Source organism: Chiloscyllium plagiosum, chromosome 2 (genome assembly GCF_004010195.1).
Source record: "Chiloscyllium plagiosum isolate BGI_BamShark_2017 chromosome 2, ASM401019v2, whole genome shotgun sequence".
NCBI lineage: Eukaryota > Metazoa > Chordata > Chondrichthyes > Orectolobiformes > Hemiscylliidae > Chiloscyllium > Chiloscyllium plagiosum.
In genome coordinates, this window is record NC_057711.1 from 42,527,450 (window position 1) to 42,548,180 (window position 20,731).

General features: G+C 41.9%; 1 protein-coding gene across 4 annotated transcripts in view; it reads right to left on the reverse strand.

Annotated features, from left to right (window-relative positions):
• The window catches only part of LOC122559186 (hyaluronan and proteoglycan link protein 1-like), a 125,208-nt gene that overhangs the window by 58,662 nt on the left and 45,815 nt on the right, over positions 1 to 20,731 (reverse strand). For 3 of the 4 annotated variants that reach the window (XM_043708575.1, XM_043708586.1, XM_043708581.1), the window contains exon 2: positions 10,926 to 11,057. In XM_043708575.1, the coding sequence (XP_043564510.1) occupies positions 10,926 to 11,034 (109 nt within the window). In that variant the 5' untranslated portion in view covers positions 11,035 to 11,057. Of the gene's footprint in view, positions 1 to 10,925; positions 11,058 to 11,609; positions 11,733 to 20,731 lie in introns of those variants that run through there. The other variant, XM_043708568.1, reaches the window with a different exon arrangement.

Below are 20,731 nucleotides of genomic sequence, written 5' to 3' on the forward strand. Positions count from 1 at the left end.
CATGCAGTATTCCAAAAGTGGCCTAATCAATGTTCTGTACAGCTGTAACATGATCTCCCAACTCCTATATTCAATGCTATGACCAAACACCCTCTTCACTATCCTATCTACCCTCAACACCACTTTCAAGGAACTATGAATCTACACTCCAAGGTCTCTTTGTTCAACTATACTCCCCAGGATCTTACCATTAAGTGTGTAAGCCATACCCTGATTTGCCATTCCAAAATGCAGCATCTCACATTTATCTACAATAAACTCCATCCGCCTCTTCTCGGCCCATTGGCTCATCTGGTCAGATCCAGTTGTAATCTGAGGTAACCTTCTCCACTGTCCAATATATCTCCTATTTTGGTGTCATCTGCAAACTTACTAACCATACCTCCTATGTTCACATCCAAATAATTTATATAAACGATCAAAAGCAGTGGACCCAGCACTGCTTCTTGTGGCACACCACTGGTCATAGGCCTCCAATCTGAAAACAGCCCCAGCCTATTCAGCCTCTCCCAATAGCGCAAACCCTCCAATCCTGGCAACATCCTTGTAAATCTTTTCTGCACCTTTTCAAGTTTCTCAACATTCTTCCCACAGGAAGGAAATCAGAATTGCATGCACTTCACTGGTCATAGGTCTCCAGTCTGAAAAGCAACTCTCCACCACCACCCTTTGTCTTCTACCATCGAGCCAGTTCTATATCCAAATGGCTAGTTTTCCCTGTATTTTATGTGATCTAACCTTGCTAACCAGTCTCCCATGAGAAACCTTGTCGAACGCCTTATTGAAGTCTATATAGATCATGTCCACTGCTTTGCACTCATCAATCCTCTTTGTTACTTCTTCAAAAACTCAGTTAAGTTAGTGAGAAACAATTTCCTACACACAAAGCTTGTGACTATCCCTAATCAGTCTTTGCCTTTCCAAACACATGTAAACCCTATCACTCAGGATTCCCTCCAACAACTTGCCCACCACTGACATCATGCTCACCGGTCTAAAGTTCCCTGGCTTTTCCTTACCACCTTTTTAAAATAATGGCACCACGTTAACCAACCTCCAGTCTTTCAGAGCTCACTTGTGGCTTTCAATGATCAAAGTATCTCAGCAAGGGCCCCAGCAATCACTTCCCTAACTGCCCACAGAGTTCTCAAGTACACCTGATCAGGTACCAGAGATTTATTCATTTTTACACATTTCAAGCCATCAGGCACCTTCACCTCTGTAATATGGACACATTTCAAGATATTGCTATTTATTTTCCCATGTTCTATATCTTCCATATCCTTCTCCACAGTAAACACTGTTGTAAAGTTGTTGTTTAGTATCTCCTTCATCTCTTGCAGTTCCACACATAGGTGGCCTTGCTGATCTTTAAGGGGCAAAAGTGTGGTGCTGGAAAAGCACTAGGTCAGGCAGCATCCGAGAAACAGGAGGGAAAAGCACAACAGGTCAGGCAGCATCCAAGAAACAGGAGAGGAAAAGCAAAGCAGGGCTTACGCCCAAAACATCGATTCTCCTCCTCCTTGGATGCTGCAGTACCACACTTTCGACTCTGATCTCCAGCATCTGCAGTCCTCACTTTCTCTTGATCTTTAAGGGAACCTATCCTTTCCCTTTTATCCTTAATGTATTTGTCAAACCCCTTTGGACTCTCCTTAACTCTATTTGCCAAAGCTATCTCATGTCCCTTTTTTTCCCTCCTGATTTCCCTATCAAGTATACTCCTACTGCCTTTATACTTTTGTAGGGATTTACTCGATCTCTGTTGATTATACTTGGCATATGATTCCTTCTTTTTCTGATTCAAAACCTCAATTTCTCTATTAACCCAGCATTTCCCACACCTACCAGCCTTGCCTTTCGCCATAACAGGAGTATACTGTCTCTGGACTCTGGTTATCTCACTTTTGAAGGCTTCCCACTTCCTAGCTGTCCCTTTACCTACAAATATCCGCCCCCGATCAATTTTTGAAAGTTCTTGCCTAATACCATCAAAATTGGCCTTCCTCTAATTTATAATTTTAGCTTTTAGAGCATGCCTATCGTTTTTCATCACTATTTTTAAACTAATAGAATTATGGTCACTGACCCAATTATTTGTCTAAATCAAAGAAATTGCCTTCTCCTCTGGCATTTTCATCAATGTTGGTCAGGATGGTGCTGCCATTTGACAACATCACCAGGTAAATTCTCCAATCTCGTGGCAATGGCCATCCCAACATCAGAGGAGAAATGATTATTCCCACCCCGCCCCACAGACGATTGCAGCAGCCTGGTTACACGATCTCAGCCTCCTCAAGAAAATCTCTCACTTTTCATTGTGTGCCATAGCATTGTGGCATCCCCATCTTCATCAATCAGCTTCATTTGCAGCTGTCACATGCAGTGAAACCCTTCTGGCAATTGAGCTGTTGCTCTCTGGTTTGGCCAGCAGCTGCGGAGGGAGAAGTTGTCTTCTTCAGTTGGATGAAGATCCTGGCCAGTGACTTGGTGATTACTGCCTCTGGTAAAATGCAGGCCCGCAGCTGCATTAGCCACCACCACAGCAGGGTTAGCTTTCACTTTTGACCCTAGAGTTGGAACTTGATTCTCTTCTAAACACTCAACTACTTAATGAGACTGCCATGTCTCACAACATCATCTGAGTATCTCCCTGTTTCAGCAAAATCTTTTACTGAATCCTTCAATTAGACCTTTGTGAACTCTGGACGAGACACATAATCCTGGCCAATCTCTCACCGTAACTCAACCTGCAACAAATCCTGCTCACTGTCCAACGCTGGTTCCCATTTAATGAACACCTCAGTTTTAAAATTTACATCCTTATTTTTGGTTCCACTAGGGTTAGGCCCTTCTCTATCTCTAATCTTCCCCAGTCCTACAACCATCCGTGTGCTACTCGAATTCTGGCTTCGTTATGTATCTTGCCTTTAGTTGGCTGGCTCCTGTATTCAGGAACCGCTCCTGAAATCTCTCTACTTTACTCTTCTCCTTTAAAGACATTCTTTTAATTTTTTATTTCTCAGCAAAAGATCTGCTTTAACGTTTCCTTGTGTGACTTTGTTTCATATTTTGTTTTATAATGTTACTGGTAAATAGCTTAGGATGTTTTATTACATTAAAGATGCTTAACAAATACAGGTTGTTGTTGTTGAAGACTCCAGGATGAAATTCTGCTTTGCGCTGTATTAATTGACCACTTGGTAATTCAGAGTCATAAAGTGTGGCGCTGGAAAAGCACAGTGGGTTGGGCAGCATCCGAGGAGTGGGAGAATCGATGTTTCGGGCATAAGTTCTTCAGCTGGTTCTTTTCCAGCACCACAATTTCTGACTCTGGCTCTCCAGCATCTACAGTGCTCACTTTCTCCCAATTGGTGACTCACATTGTTCTTCAATCCTTGACATAGATGGGTAAAAAAATCAGTCAATGTTCCTGCCCTAGGTTGCTGCAATGACCTCGAAGGGATGTCTGCAAAAGTGGGCATCAGGCATTAGTAGAACTTCTTTAACGGTGGTGCCTTTTGTAATTTTAAAGCTTTCACAGTCCAACACTGACAGATAATGTTTGTTCACTGCATTATAGGAATGACTAGATTATCAATGTTTTTGAGAACTATATGTCATTGTAACTCAATAGGTGAAATCTTAACACAACTAAAAAGAATCACTGGTTGGCGCTACTCCTAGCTTTGCACTGGTTAGCAGTTCATTCACTGATGTGAGCTTCCTGGAGATCTCCCTCCACATCTACCATCCTATTAAGGTCCATTGGCAACTTCCAGAGGCAAACCAACTGGTGCACCTACAGTTTGAAAAAGGCATTGAATGCAACAGCAGACCTGGTACTGTCACTATGTGCTTGGGCAGTTGGTGACGGGGGGTGAAACCATGCATAGTTCTGCATGGTTTCTGCTGAGGTGCCTGCTGGAGATGTTTTGTTACTTTAAATATTGGCTACAGTTGTCAGGTCACCGTGGGGAAGGCAAACAGCTCCATAGGATGGCCTGCAGCCACAGCTAACACCTATTGTCCCCTGTAGCTCTGATGGGTAGGTAAACAAAAAAACTTTGCCAACCCCTCAACCAGCCACTAACCCACTGCCCCAGACCCCTGCTGGGTTGTGGGCCCAGTGTGGGGTTGTCTGCTATCACAACGATCCCAGTGCTAACCTAAATCTGTCCACAATGGCTATTTACACATGCAAATTGGCTACCTGCTCCTGCCAGACAGGTAGTGCTTAGTCACTTGCACTCACCTTCAGTAAGATTGGTCTCATCAACTCACCAAACCAATGCCCTGTTTCTACATCTTCCCAGCCTACTCTCGATGACCCCTTGATGGGAGCAATGAAATTCCACCCAATGTCTCAGGAAGAAATGAGAAAAAGAAAAACCTTTTAAAAAATAACACATTAATAAGATTTTTTGCCCAACCTCTGTGAATGTTAGTGCAATGGAATGAGAAATGTCAAGGAAATCCATTTTCCCATTACGAAGCTGATCAAGAATGGTGTGATGGAACCATGGAGGTGAGAGCTTTGTTTGCTAATTTCTGTGGACTACTTAATAAAGGTAGGCAAAAGTGAGGACTGCAGATGCTGGAAATCAGAGTCTAGATTAGAGTGGTGCTGGAAAAGCACAGTCGGTCAGGCAGCATTCGAGGAGCAGGAAAAAGCCTGCCAACAACCCACCCTTCCCTACTGGCACCTTCCCCTGCCACCACCGGAATTTCAAAACGTGCGTCCACACCTCCCCCCTCACTTCCATCCAAGGCCCCAAAAGAGCCTTCCACATCCATCAAAGTTTCACCTGCACTTCCACCAATGTCATTTATTGTATCCGTTGCTCCCGTTGCGTTCTCCTCTACATTGGGGAGACTGGACGCCTCCTAGCAGAGCGCTTTAGGGAACATCTCTGGGACACACGCACCAATCAACCACACCGCCCTGTGGCCCAACATTTCAACTCCCCCTCCCACTCTGCCGAGGACATGCAGGTCCTGAGCCTCCTCTATCGCCACTCCCTCACCACCCGACGCCTGGAGGAAGAGCACCTCATCTTCTGCCTCAGAACATTTCAACCCCAGGGCATCAATGTGGAGTTCACCAGTTTCCTCATTTCCCCTCCCCCAACTTTCCCCCAGCCACCCCCCTCCCATGTATCTCTCCACCCTGGAGTCCTGATGAAGGGCTTTTTCCCGAAATGTCAATCTTCCTGTTCCTCGGATGCTGCCTGACTTGCTGTGCTTTTCCAGTACCACTCAACTTAGTAAAGGTTTTAGGCCCGAATAAAAATATCCAGATAAAGAAATCATATCTAAGAACTGAGGCAGATAGCAATGCTGTATGCATGTTGAGTGATTTAATAAACATCACTGCCAATGTGTAAACTACTATGGCACAGTTTCTCAGCAACATTAAATTGGACACTACATTAAATTGTATAGTACAAACAACGTTTGCAAAATATGCTGCATGTGCCTTGACATCGCCTAATGAAAGGTTTTCTGTAAGTTCAAGCATAGACCATTATTTCAAAGATAAATTAGACTTTCAAAGAACACTCATCATTTAGGAGGGTTTGATTTAAATGGAAAAATAGCCACTGGATTGGGAGTATCTCTTGCATAATTGAGGATGCAACAAATAGATGTCTTACCCCTAATATGCATTAGCCACATTGTAACATAAAAGTACTAATATTCAACAGCATTTCTGCTGGTCTCCCATAGTAACAGTCAATTTCAGCCACTTATGCTATTTCTCTGGAATTTGTTTCTGGAATTGTGACGAGAAATTGTGAATGTCAAGATCAAAATGTCTTTGTGAAGTTCAACTGAAACAAAGTCACCCTGTTTCTTTGTTGTACATAACTTATTATTAAATTGTTACAGACAATATGTCCCACAATGCAGTCACACCCATACTCTGTTCACTTTGTCTCCTATTTTTATTTGTACCAGAGTTGGGTGAGTGTCAGATCCCTGAGTAATTACAGACCAATCAGTGGGGAGCCATCTGCAGAAGTATATGAATCATTCCCATCAGTATCAGTCTGGAGAAACACTGCAGCAGAACTCAAAGCCAAGAATAACATCTGTCTCTTCCAGTGTAATGTAACAATTAGAGCTGTGCATGAGGTGGTTCATACAGCATTGCTAGGTGCCATGATATTATACCTTCAGTTTATACATAATTTAACATTTAATTCAAATTGCATAAATAAAAAGATGCTTACTGCTGTATTGTCACCATGCCTCCTCTTTTCTGTGCACTCATATACAGGGCTCTGCACTGAGCATGTTAATGTGCTAGCATTAGTTGGTGTATAGTTGATGCATGGTAACATTGTTTGGATACAATCTTGCAGCAAGGAATGAAGATGACATTTTGGATTCAGAAAGGAAACTTGCAGTCATCAGGAGAAATTATTTTGTAAGTTCATATATCATTCTGACGACATCGCATAACATTCTGAGAATTTCAAAACCAAGATGCACCAAAAGACATTTTAGGAGAACTTATAACATTTTAATTGGGAATTTCTTTTCATGGATGTTCATTGGATGAAGGCTTCACTGGCAAGGTCAGCAATTATCACCAATCCCTAATTGTCCTTGTGAAGGTGTATTCCATTGTCGCACATGTCTTTTTAAGATTTTTCTTACCTGAAGTTTGAGGATGATATTCCATCATTGCACCAGTTTTGTTGTAAGAACTACAAACCAATAGGCTTAGGTAAAAACAAGGACTGCAGATGCTGGAAACCGCACAGCAGTTCAGGCAGCATCCGAGGAGCAGGAAAATCGACGTTTCCGGCAAAAGCCCTTCATCCCTGATTGTTGCATGTAACTTTTAATGACAGCTATGTCTTATTGCTTTTGAATGATGTTATACCACACACGCCATGTGAACAAGCAAACACACTGAAGGCCTGCAAGAGCCTACTTTTGCTTCTCTCAATTATCTTCTTCAACGGTTTCCTGCCCTGTGTTTCATAAATGGAATGGCTCGCTTTTCTATCCCTGAAAATGCTTTATAGCATGTGGCAGATTTTTATATATGTTATTCAACATATAGTAAAGTGCCCCAAGACAGATCCAAACAACAAGAGTGTTTTTTTTAAATAAACCCCCACACTACCGCCTAACTGCGGTAGAGCTTATTTTCCCCCAGCACCCATGGTGTGGGTGTACAGGTGTGAGACACAGTGAGAGACACACAACAAGAGTGTTATTTGAGGATCCCAATAAACTTAAGTTAGAGGCAGATAGATTGCTGATTGCTAAGGGAATGATATGCTATTGGGGATATGCAGGAATGTTGAGTTGAGATTAAAATCAAAATGACAGAGCAGACTTGGAGGTCTGAATGGCCTACTCTCGGTTCTTGTTCATTGTTTGTATGTTGCTTTATGATACTTTTCACATGGATATGCCCCTAATTGTCTTCTCTTGAGCATTACAAGAGTCATCTGAGTGGAGATTTGTGCCACATGAAATCATGAAAATTTTGTTCCAACAGAAGTCCCCCTTCACTACTATTAAACACAATAATCACAAAATGAAAATGTTATGTGAATTGTTAATGAATTGTAAACTGACTGCGATCCATTTGGTTGTTGACTGGGTGTAATCCTTATGATTGTATCTTTATAGACGGTGGCTTGCAATGATACACAAGTGGAATTAATAACTCCTTGCACTGTTGAAAGGCCAAATATAAAATAAAAGCTGTTTTTTTTCTTCTCTATTGTTTCTCACAGGAGGACTTGACCTAGTTGATAGCAGTTAGTACTTGCTTTCAATATATCATTAATTACAAACTGTCAAATATTGTAGATGTTGCCCATGGAGGATTTAAAGCTGCCAATAGCAAGAAAGGGAAGGACATTAGTAATGTTAGCTGTAATGGTTGGGTTATTTAGATGTTGGAATGTGATTGCAGCTGCCTTTCAAACAGTTTGAAATGGCTGGTCACTGTTGCTCCGGTTAGCTGCAAATCTTTAGATACCAAGAATGTTAATGTAACTTAAATCTTGATATACTGCAAGTGCGTAGAATCCCTACAGTGTGGAAGTAGACCATCCAGCCCATTGAGTTCACACCAATTGCCCAATCCAGACTAACACCCCACCTTATCGCTGTAACCCTATCTTTCCCATGGCTTATCCACCTAGCCTGCACATCCCTGGACACTATGGGCAATTTAGCATGGCCAATTCACATAACCTGCACATCTTTGGGGGGAAACCCACACAGACACAGGGCGAATGTGCAAAATCCACATAGACAGTCGCTTGAGGCTGGAATCGAACCTGTGTCCCTGGTGTTGTGAGGCAGCTGTTCTAACCACTGAGCCATCATGCCACCAATGCAGGGGATGGCTTTTCACCTTGTCTGATGTTATTAATATAAAAGCAAAATACTACACTTGCTGGAAACCTGAAATAGAAGCAATGTTGGAAACACTCACTAAGTCAGGTTACATCCGTAGAGAGAAAAACAGAGTTAATCTTTCAGCTTTGATAAAAAGGTTGCTGGCCTGAGATGTTGGAGGGAACTACTTGTCCCTCCTCTGGGAGAGTACACTGTTGTGGTGAGGGCATTTAATTGAACGGTAAGTTGGGTGAATTTGTCTTCAACTAAATTTGGTTCATAGAGGTCGACAGCATGGAAGCAGTCCCTTCGGCGCAACTTGTCCATACCCCCACCCAGTTTTCACAATTGAATTGGTTCCCGTTTCCTGTGTTTAGTCCATATCCCTCTATGCCTATTCCAAACATGTATCTGATTAAATGTTTCTTAAATGAGAAAGTTGTACTCACTTCCACCACTATCTCGCTTCCACCAGGAAGGCCTGTAGATTATATATCTGCCCTATCCCTAATTGAGACTCTTCCATGGCCAATTCATAGGAACATGATTAAGCACCCCATCCTGCCTCCACTGATATCCACTGGTATGGGATCTTGCCATGCAAGGAGCATGACAAGCAAATTCTGTGAGGTTGCCTATGGGCTGCGGTGAGGGCCGCCTCATTTAAATGCACTCAGTGCCTGATCATGGGATTCTGGAGTGAGGCAACTGCGCGCCATCCCTGCTGTTGTCACCAGTCAACTGGTGATTCCCCTCCCACCAGGACTTACCTGTGGACTAGGATCCTGCCATGATCCTTAGCCTCAGATGGGTGCTATAATGGCAACAGAAAGTTTCTCAGTAAACAGGAGTCCTGCCCAGGGTTCTTAATCCTGAGAAAGCTAGCTGATGTCCAGTTACATGCCTGAGTAGTACTTTATGTTTTGACTTTCCCCAAAATGAAGGACCACCAAATCTTCATTCAGCAGGAGAGATCCTCATCACCGACATTAAGTCTAATACGTTAACTCTGTTTTACGCTCCACAGATGTAGTCTGATCTGGTGAGTATTTTCAGCATGTTCTGTTTTTATTTCTGATTTTATTAATCTGCAGCTAGTTGCTTTCTCCTTTCTTGACTCCGTATAAATGCTGGATCATGGCTTTTCCACCAGAAAAATATAGGTGGCACAAGATAAGGAAATTTAATTCAATAGGACTGATAAAAAAAGGGAACAAAGTCAAGAAAGCTAAATAAAAAGAGAGCAAAAAAAAAGCAATATAGAAACATTGCTTGCTATTTATTAAACAGTAACTGCTAATGTTTTCTCAAGCCTGTCAGTTGATGCTGAAAACCACTTAGATTTATTTGGAATGTTTCTTACAAGGTTGCTGTATTTGTTTATCAATGGGTTTCCATGTAATGTTTGCAGATTCCTATGAACAACAAATTGATGGTTTTCGACTTTGAGTTCATTTTGCAAAGGTGATGTGTCTTAGTATTCGGTTTTATAATTTCAATTAAGGTGAAATTTCAAAACGAGCAGTCAAATCCGGAATACATAAAATGAGGATTCATGGCACTGCTTTGTACCTGAGGCACCATCGTTTGTGAGGCCATGATTCCACTGGTTCAGGTAAATGGCAATGACTGGAGAACATCATTCAAAGTGAAACAAGTGATTCCCATAATAAATGTCAATATTAATCTCTCAACTAATACCATATGCAACCTTGTTATCATATCATTTTGCATGAAAGCATTTGTGTAAATGAGTCACCTGCTGCCCATTAGACAACAGTTAGTGAAATTCAGAGCAAGTCATTCTCGATATGAAACACTTTCAGATGCTTCTAAGATAGGTAATGCAGTGGTACACACAGCACGAATTGGTATAACATTCTGCTGAAAGTCCTACATGTTCTTTGGCTCCAAGAGGTGTGTAATTTCAAGGCCACAGATTCTATTATTCAGGAAACATTCACAGAAGGCAAAGAAACAACAGCTGGTAAGAGAGGTTAGCAACTACCAGAAACTGAGAGACTGCTGTGGGGAAGGGAAGTGCTATATTGATTTGCCAGGGAATATGTCAGTGAAGAATGAGATGGGAGAGCTCTGCTTGGTACCTGCTGTTTGTTATATGAGTGGAATAATTATCAGGCATGAGTGAAAATAGTTACAGAATATAAATATGAAAAGAATAATGACCAACTGTTTCAATAACTTCATGAAATTGTACTTAATACACATTTTAGAATACATTAATTGGCAACATATACTCAGATTTTTATAACACAGGAGGCCATTCAGCCCATTGAGCCCACTCAAACATTTGATGACACTAATCCCATTTTCTCGTACTTGGCCCATAGTCCTGGAGCTATGGAAAGACGTGAATATCAAAATACTATTCAAACATATGCATAATAAATTAAACTTATGTCTTTTCCTTTTAACCTTATAAGCAAATTTACACTAGATTAATGGACTACCGTAATGTAACAATTCATTCACACTAATTAACAAAGCTAGAAATATATTCCCTATCTTATCCTGGTTATGTGTCTTACCTGCAATGTAGACTGTCCTGAAGTATTTTGACTCTGTAGAGTTCAGATTAAATTGAGAATCAGCCCAGCAGACGGACAGCAAAGCAAGTAACAGCAGTGAAGTCATCATTGTGGCTGCAGAAATTCACTTCACTGTAGGAAAAGCCAAAGGAATTTGGACAAATGAATAAATGAGCAGAGATTTCAGCAGCTGCAAATTGTCTTGAGCACACTGCAGTCAAATACACAGAGTGATAATTATGTTAATCCACAGTGGAATTTAAATGGAGAGATACAAAATTAAGACTGGAATGTTAACTCTTATTACATTCAAATCCAGTTCTGGTAACATAAGCATTTTCTAGTAACACCGACCCATTTATTACTGGGACCACAAAACATATCAAGTACAGCCTTAAATACAGTGAGAAAGCCATTCAGGCTGTAGAGAGAAGTAAAATGCTTCCCTGTTTCAAGAATTAGTTTGGGATAGTCATATAATATTTGAAATTCCATTTGTTCCCTTTGTTTAATTTTGGTATAAAACAACTGGGGTTTGGTAATAAACACGTTTTAAAAGTATCAGAAAACAACTCAGCACTGCAATCAGGAGTGTGCTCAGACCTGCAGAAACCCCTTTGCAGTATTATACTTCTATCTTTCAAAAAGAACTGAAACATGGAAATAAAATACAAACCAACTCACCATTTCAAACAGAGGGCATCACTTGAAGAAGCAACATAGAAGACAATGTAGAAACTAGGTTAGAGTGGACAGTGCTAGCACTGCAGTCACACAGATTGATTTTTCATTCATTTCTAACGTAGAATGCTGACGCACAAACTCAGTGTGCCAGGTAGTGTGTCTGCAGTCAGCAAAGCTGCATGCAGCAGAATGGCACAACCAGACTGGGAACGGTCACAAGAGTTGAGCTAGCTGTTATTGTGAATAGATAATGACATAAGAAGAAGATCCTGGATGCTGCATTGCAACTAATTAGACTGTATACAGCATCACAAATTCTATATTAGAAACATATTTATACCTACAACTTAAACATTAGTTTTAAGTAATTTTTCTGTCACTGTTATTTTGCACCATGTGATGATGTGAAATAACTTTCAAACATCCTAGCATGTGCTGCAGTCGACATTAGGACTGAAATGCCCCATTAAGTGCATTATTTCCAGCATTCATGTTCATGAAATGGAGCACGATGAAATGTTACTGGTCCAGTAATTCAGATACCTGGACGAATGCTTCAGAGACATGGGGCTGAATTTTCACAGCCCCTGAATGATGTAGTCAAATGATGACTCAATTGGAAATTATTGCAAGATTGATAAAATGAGATTCTCAGCATTGGGTCCGATTTTCCACCCCTGGTTTGAATGGCGATATGAGAATCTCACTAATGAGTGGAAAGCAGCCTTTTGCACATTTACACCTGGTTATTACCTATAATCATCTTATTTATATCCAGTCGGCTATTATCCCATGTAACAGAGAAAAATGAGAGAATGATAATGGCTGACAATAAAGTCAGAGTTTGTAATTGACAGATCCAGTTTGTTGCTTGCTCTTCCAGACATCCATCTTGGCAAGTAGTCCCCAGCTTCTCAGGGCACAGTCCATGGGCTGTGACTGTTCTCATCCTTCATTCATGGAAGTTAGCATCGAACATGCACCAGCCTCAGCAATCATCAAGGCATATCTTCAAAGCACTCAGAATACGGTTCTCCACTTCAATACAGCATGTTAGAACTCACTGACACATTTCATTGTAATTCGGCCTGGTTGTATTTCACTGCATGACTAGCAGTCATCTCATGCACTGGAGCAGGGTGCATCTCAAGCCTCCTTATTTGCTCTCTTGGGGTCACTCGCTTACACCTACTTGGATGTTCACAGCATCTCTGCCTTGCACTTTGTGTATTTCCACCTCATTCACTACATGTAGGATCAAAGTATTTGTTTCTTGCTTTGCTGTTTAGTGCCAGCACAAAGCTAGGCAGCTTGTCATGGTTGTTAAAAGGGTGGAGAAAGTGAGGTCTGCAGATGCTGGAGATCAAAGTTGAAACTTTCTTGCTGGAACAGCACAGCCCGAAACGTCGAATCTCCTGTTCCCTGGATGCTGCCTGACCTGCTGTGCTGTTCCAGCAAGAAAATGTTAAAAGGGTGAACATAATAAAGTATGATATGTTGCTAGGACAGGGCAGTATGCGCCAACAAACACACTGTATGTGCTTCAACAAAATGGCCATGTCTGAAAGTCTAATGGGGGGAGTCCTTAGTCAAATCAAAGGGCACTATCTTCACTCAATATGTACCAGCTTAGAGTCAAGGGTATTACACAATATTACTGCTGGGGCTTGGACAAGTCCTTCAGGGTTTGAGCCCATCATTAGGTGGTGCATAGTGCTATCGTCTGGGGGGTGACCCATAATCAGTCCTGTCAGTCTGGTGCAATCAATCCAGTGATTACCAGGGGGACTGTAAAGAGAGCAGTCAGGAGTTTGGTCACTCATCAGTTAGTGTTGTTTCTCCAAGTTTGTCAGTGGGGTGTCAACGGTCAGACCAGGATTCTATTCATTGAAATGTAAGGGGTGGTGAGCATTATCAAGAGCCAGCGCTGTGAAGGGGATGCTTAGAAGTCAATTTGGGGGATTAGAGGCAGTATGTAGAGGCCCTTTTGGAATATTGCGTGCAACTCTGGTCTCCATCCTATTGGAAAGATGTTGTGAAACTTGAAAGGGTTCAGAAAAGATTTACAAGGATGTTGCCAGGGTTGGAGGGTTTGAGCTATAGGCTGGGGCTGTTTTCCCTAGAGTGTCGGAGGCTGAGGGGTGACCTTATAGAGGTTTATAAAATCATGAGGGGCATGGATATGATAAAAAGATAAAGTCTCGTCTCTGGGGTGGGGTGTCCAGAATGAGAGGGCATTGGTTTAGTGTGAGAGGGGAAAGATATAAAAAAGACCTAAGGGGCAACTTTTTCACACAGAGGGTGGTACGGGTATGGAATGAGCTGCCAGAGGAAGTGGTGGAGGCGAGTACGATTACAACATTTAAAAAGCATGGATGGGGATATGAATAGGAAGGGTTTGGAGGGATATGGGCCAGTTGCTGCCAGATGGGACTAGATTGGGTTGGGATATCTGGTCGGCGTGGATGAGTTGGATGAAAGGGTCTGTTTCCATGCTGTACATCTTAAATGACTCTTTGACTGTATGTGGGAATGCAGAGGTGCTCCCCTTAAGAGTTGCGAGGGGGAGCATGTCAACATATAAGGGCGAGAGGTGATCCAGCATGGGAGGGAAAGGGGCTCTGTGGGAGTCAGGAGGAGGTTATTAAAGGACACCACCACCGTAGATTTGATGAGGGACAGTGCATAACTATGTTTGGCATAACTAAAGTACATGCATTGGGCTCAGGGGATAAATCATTTTGATGTGCAGTTACATAAGAGTTGAGTGGAATGTGAAAAGTTCAAAGCTGATGGGCTTAACAAGGTGTGCAAACCAGAAAGGAGCATGAAGGCCAGTTGGAATGTTCACCAAGACTGAGAGGCTGATACTCATCCAGGCAAGTGAAGAATATTCCATCACAGTCCTGACTTGTGCCTTGAGGATGGTGGACAGACTTTGGGAAGTTACAAGGTGAGATATTCGCTACAAGATTCCTAATCTTTGATCTGATCTTGTAGCCATTGTATTATATGGTTAGTCAAGTTGAGTTTCTGCTCAATGGTTACACCAGGATATTGATACTGGGGGATTCAATAATTATGATGCTGTTGAATGCCAAGGGGGTGATGGTTAGATGTTCTTGTCTCTTATTGGAAATGGTCATTGCTTGGCATCTGTGTAACATGAATGTTACTTGTCGCTGGTCAGTCCAAGCCTGGATATTGTCCAGAGCTTATTGCATTGAACATATTACAAGATGATCAGAGGATTAGGTAAGGTGGACAGTGAGAGCTTTTTTCTTTGGATGGGGATAGCTAACACAAGGATCATAGCTTTAAGTTGATATCAGAGGTAGGTTCTTTACTCACAGAATAGTAAGGACGTGGAATACCCTGTCTGCAACAGTAGTAGACTCCCTAACTTTAAGGGCATTGAAATGGTCATTGGATAAATATATTGATGGTAATGGAATAGTGTAGGTTCGATGGGCTTCTGATCGGTTTCACAGGTTGGCTCAACATCGAGTGCCGAAGGGCCTATACTGCACTGTTATGTTCTATGTTTATTTGGGCATCGACTGTTTTAGATTCTGAAGGGTCATGAATGGTGCGAATGGAGAGAAGGTCATTGATGAAGCAGCTGTAAGATGTTTCTGCCATTGGAGAATGTGAGTCAGTGACAGTGACTGAAAGCTAGCCCTAGTTCTTTTCACTGTCCCCCACTAACTTTCCTCTGCCTGCAAATTCCATTACAAGAAGATAAAAAATGTCTTGAAACCATCCAGGACAAAGCTCCATATTCACAAACATTACCTCCCTCGATCATCTGCAATTTCCCCATCAAGCCACTTACCATCCAGAAGTGGAAGCATATTACTGTGCCTTTACATTCACATGGTCAATTCCCTCCTTAATAACCTTGTGGGTTTGCCCACATCAGATGGACTGCAGCAGTTCAAGAACAGCTACCACCGTCTTCTCAAGGACAACTGGGAATAGACATTAAGTGCTGACTCAGCCAGCAAAGCCCATGTTCCTTGAATGAATATGAATAAACTGGAGTTCCCAGAGAAGTACATCCCCAACTGGCAGCTTTTAGTTCCAGAGCTGCCAATCTTCAAATAGCTATCAGCCTTTGGTGACTTGTGATACCATGTTGAGGCCTACAATGGCAAATAAACTCACTCACACTAACTGCGTTCTCAATGACATGGAACGGATTGAGTTTTTTCAGTGGTGAGCATGGCTCATCAGTTGCCACCTGATATGCTCACTATCACACTTTAACAAAAAGAGACAAAACTGAGTATGTAAAAAGACTTGGTTTAACATACTAAATTAATTACATTGCGCTTAAATTGACATTGGATTCAAATCAAATATTTGATTAACCCATTAGAAACAGATTATACTAAAATAGGATGGATTCCACAATTACTGGGATGCCATGGGACACAAGGACCAAACAACCCCACTGCCCTGCGGCTGATCACTTCAACTTCTTCTTTCACTCTGTCAAGGACATGCAAGTCCTGGGCCTCCTCCACTGCCAAATTCTAGCAACCTGACAACTGAAGGGAGAATGTCTCATCTTTCGCCTTGGGACCCTCCAACCACATGGAATCAATGTTGATTTCACCAGATTTTTCATCTCCCCTTCCCCAACCTTATCTCAGATCCAACCCTCCAACTCAACACTGCCCTCTTGAACTGTCTTACCTGTCCATCTTCCTACCCACCCTCCACTCCAACCTATCACCATCCCCCACCCCACTTTCTTCCACCTATCGCATTCCTATCTACTTTCCGTCCAGCCTCAGCCCCTCCCATTTATCTCTCAGCCCCCTTGGGGCCCCTCCACATTCCTGATGAAGAGCTTATGCTTGAATCATTGACTCTACTCTCCTCGGATGCTGCCTGACTGGCTGTGCTTTTACAGCGCCACACATTTTGACTGGGTTCCACAATTGACATCACAAACTCATGGACACTGAAAATGAATGGCTCTCTCTAATGGTTATTTCCTTTGATTGGAAGTTGAGTGAAAATGGGTTATTGATCTAGAATTATTACTTAGAACCTGTAGGCATAACACTGCATTTTGATTCGAGGCCCCCACATTGAGGTCAAATGAAGGTCCTGACTCCACGCAATGTTCAGAGTGGCCCTGAATCATGACTTTTCTTGAATTGGCAGTTGGTAGCCAATTAAAGATGGCAGATAGACTCTCAAAGCTGAGGGTCAACTGGGGACACTCCAACTTGGATGAAGCTGCAACCTGCAATTGCAGGTGGGAGAGACAATGTGCCTCCATCTTGAAGTAAGCTCTCAGCAACTTTTGAACAGGTCACCTTAATAATGTGCAATGCTGTGCAGAGGGCATCATACCACAGGGATTCTGGACACTTTCGTGGGTCAGTCCTGATAGATGCTTCAAAATCTATCACATTTGCTTTTAACATGCTGATGGGCTTGATTGATCACACTTCTGATCATCTGTTGGGCGTCATTGCTGAGGTTTCTGACAGCTTTCATTAGCCAAGTTTGAAGTGAAAATTCTTAACAGCTACTCCTTAAGTGCATCAACAGGTGTGGAGATTGCTGCAGGACTACACCTTATTTTCCACCTGGGCACCCTACAGCATGCTGGACTCAACATTGAGTTCTCCAATTTCAAAGAAGCTCTGTCCCCAACCCCTGACTCTCTTCCCAGTCCCTCCTCCTCCATTCCACTCCTCCTTGCCACCAACAGGATTCATTCCTTCCATTGACCAACCAGGTCACACCCTCTACCTGCCTTCACCTATTCCCACTTTGCCACCCTGCCCCACCACGCCCTTTATCTGCAGCTCCTCCCACAGCCACCCCCAGTGCTGATGAAGGGTTACACCCAAAACGTCAACATCGGAACCTCCTGATGCTGCCTGGCTTGCTGTGTTCTTCCAGCCTCCTGCTGGACTAAAATATCATAACAGAGATCCCTGGAAACCTTGTGCAAACCTGGAGAAATATTTTACTGTATCTAAGCACCAGCTGCACATTGATGGAGTGAAAGTCTCTCTGGTTCAGAAAATCTCATGGTTTTTCACGGGTGTTCTCTGATTGTCAAGTCAGTGCAGTCAATAACAGCCTAGACATTTTGGAAAGCTGGCCAAAGGTTTAAACCTGAGTCCCACTCATTCTGATTAGTATAATCTCAGATGAAGTTAATATAATCACTGACCCTAGCAAACAGGCAATCGATCACATATCCTATACATTCTGAGGCCACTCTATATGATCCCATATATGTATCCAGCAGGGTTCTGATGGATCATCAGGCTAACAGTTTGAAGGTGATACTGACATTGACAGCCACAGGTAAAATGTGACCTTCAGGTCCAGTTGAAGGCAGGTTATCAGACTTCAGCTGTTGGCCACAAGCTGATGTTATAATTGAGTCTGTTTGAATGCAGCTGCTCAGTCTTGGAAAGAAATTTAACCCCTTGATAAATCCGTTATGCTGCACATAGTGACTCCTGCAAGCTACAAACCTGTGCCACTCTTCTTTGTGCTGATCCCCTATCTGCTGCTTAGCTACAGGTATCTCCAAAGCAGGCTGCTCCTGGGAGTTCGCACTGTATATTAGACTTTGTCCAAGGTTCAAGCTTACGCAGCCAAAGCACCACCTATCCTGCTGTGAGTCAGAAATTCTCTGAAAAGTGGAAAGTGAACTCCCCACAGCACTTTCCCACATGCAGATAAGAGAACAGCTGTGAGTGCTGAGTATTTATTGTAATGTTTCTGCTCAATTGATTCAGCCTCCTCAATTGCTGCTGTATCCTTGTCTTGCTTTCACTGGCCAGTTAGGAAGTTTTGGATTCAATGTTAAAGTCAGCAATGTTTTGAAACTTCAGTGTAAATGTGTGATTAATACTCATCTCTCTCATGAGTCAATGCAGAAGTTGAAGAGGTGAAGCTGGCTTTCTGACACTCGACCATCTTCCCTGGAATGGCCACTCTCAAACCCATGTACTCCTCCCTTACTGTCCAGATTAACCACTGTTAATCTTTATATCAAGGACACAGTTACTGCACAACTACTGAAGAGTGTTAATGAACCTTTTGCAGTTAGAGAGCTATGCTAGCTATTTCAAGAAATCTTTAATTCTCAGGCACAGTGTGAGTGAGCATGGAAGTTACTACTGCCCTCTCTGTTTATGCATTCATGTCTTTCGGATAGTGCAGAGGACAAATGCTGTCTGTGGATAAACCTAATATGAAGCTTTACAAAACAGCCTTCTCATATTTTCTACTGATCAGCAACTGCAGAATGACAAGCCTTCTCGATTCTACATTATCCTTGTATTTCTTAAATACTGCTGTGGCTATTACATTCTCTTACTATCAACCAATTGCCTACATAATCGAGAGCCAGCCACTGATCATATATTTACAGAAATTTATTTTACAGGAGGTGACCATTTGTCCCATCTTGTTCATGTCAGCCAAAGAAGAGCAATCCAGTCTAACCTTATTTTCCAGCTGTAGATCCATAAACCAATTGACTATGATATTTCAAGGAAATACTTTATGCATTTTGTCAGTGTTTCTTGCTTTTTTACTCTTTGACTGTGAATTCTATGTGTCCAACACTATTTATGTGAAAAATACTCTCACTTCCTTCTTATTCTCCCGCCAATTATTTTAAATCCATCCTGTTTATTATTGACCCTTCAGTACAATGAAAACAACCCCTGTCTATTCAACCTTTCTTCTAACTAAACTCTCCAGTTCAGTTAGCATTCTCTAAAATCTCCTCTGTACTATTTCTAGATCTTTTTTATATAATAAAATAAAGAACTAAGATGCTGAAGATCTGAAAAGAAATGAGAAATTATTTGGAAACTCAGCAGGTCTGTGGGGAGAAAGCAGAGTTAACATTTCAAGACTCTTCATCATAACTTTTGTCTGATATAGTGACTGTAACTGAATATAGTGATTGACCTTGTGTTTTAAGACAATGTACATCACAGGAATTTCATTCATCTGCTCCTGGGATATGTGCTTCACTGGGTGAGCCAACATTTACCACCCACCCCTAATTAACGTGAAGAGAGCAGTGATGAACTGATTCTTGAACCACTGCAGTCACTGGGAAATTAAGGAAACATAGAATTCTGTTAGAAAGGGAATTCTAGACTCAGCAACAATGAAGTAAGGACAATGTAATTCCAAATCAGGATTGTGTGTCTTAAAGTGAAATCTGTAAATGGTAGTATTTCAATGTATATGTTGCCCTTGTCCTTCTAGATAGGAGTATTCCATCACTATCTTGAATTGTGCTTTGCAGATGGTGGACAGGCATTGGGGAGACAGGAGGTGAATTATTTGCCACAGAATTCTGAGTCTCTGATCTGCTCTTATTAGTCACAATATTTATATGGCTGGCCCAGTTCAGTTTCTGGTAAATGTTTCATCCCAGGATGTTGGTAGTAGGGATTAAACAATGATAATGCCATTGTATGTCAAGTAGTAATGGTTAGATTCTTGCAGGAGATGGTCATTGCCTGGCTTTTAACTGGCAAACACTGCCCGGAAGCTGCTTATTTTTTATCGCGAAGGAAGGCTTTTCAATTAGGCATATGTTGCACTGTAACATTCTTTTACTTATATCTGCACATAATAGATGATCAAATACAGTAGTCTAATTTAGTGTCTAAGTCTTCTTGCTTCTTATGCTCATTCTAGACTAATGTTTTCTCTGTTACTAATTTTGGAGTCATCTCATCCACTACATATTCCTTATTTACATGAATTTCATCATACCACATCCAGTATGTAGATATGGTCTAACTAATGCTTCATACATTTCCAGCACAACATTCTTGCAATTATAATATGTTTTACTTAATGAAGGAAGATATTGCATAGGTCTTCTTAATCACTTTATTTACCTGTCCTGCAACAGTTAGGAATTTGTGGATTTACACTATCAGGTCCCTTTTATTCATCTACAATTCTCAATACCCTTGTACTTGTTGACTTTTCCCTGGCTGCATTTCCCTCCCAAAAGCATTGCCGCACACTTCTCCAGATTGATTTCCATTCGCCTACTTGTCTTGTTCCTTGATGTCTTTCCGTGGTCTACAGCTTTTTAA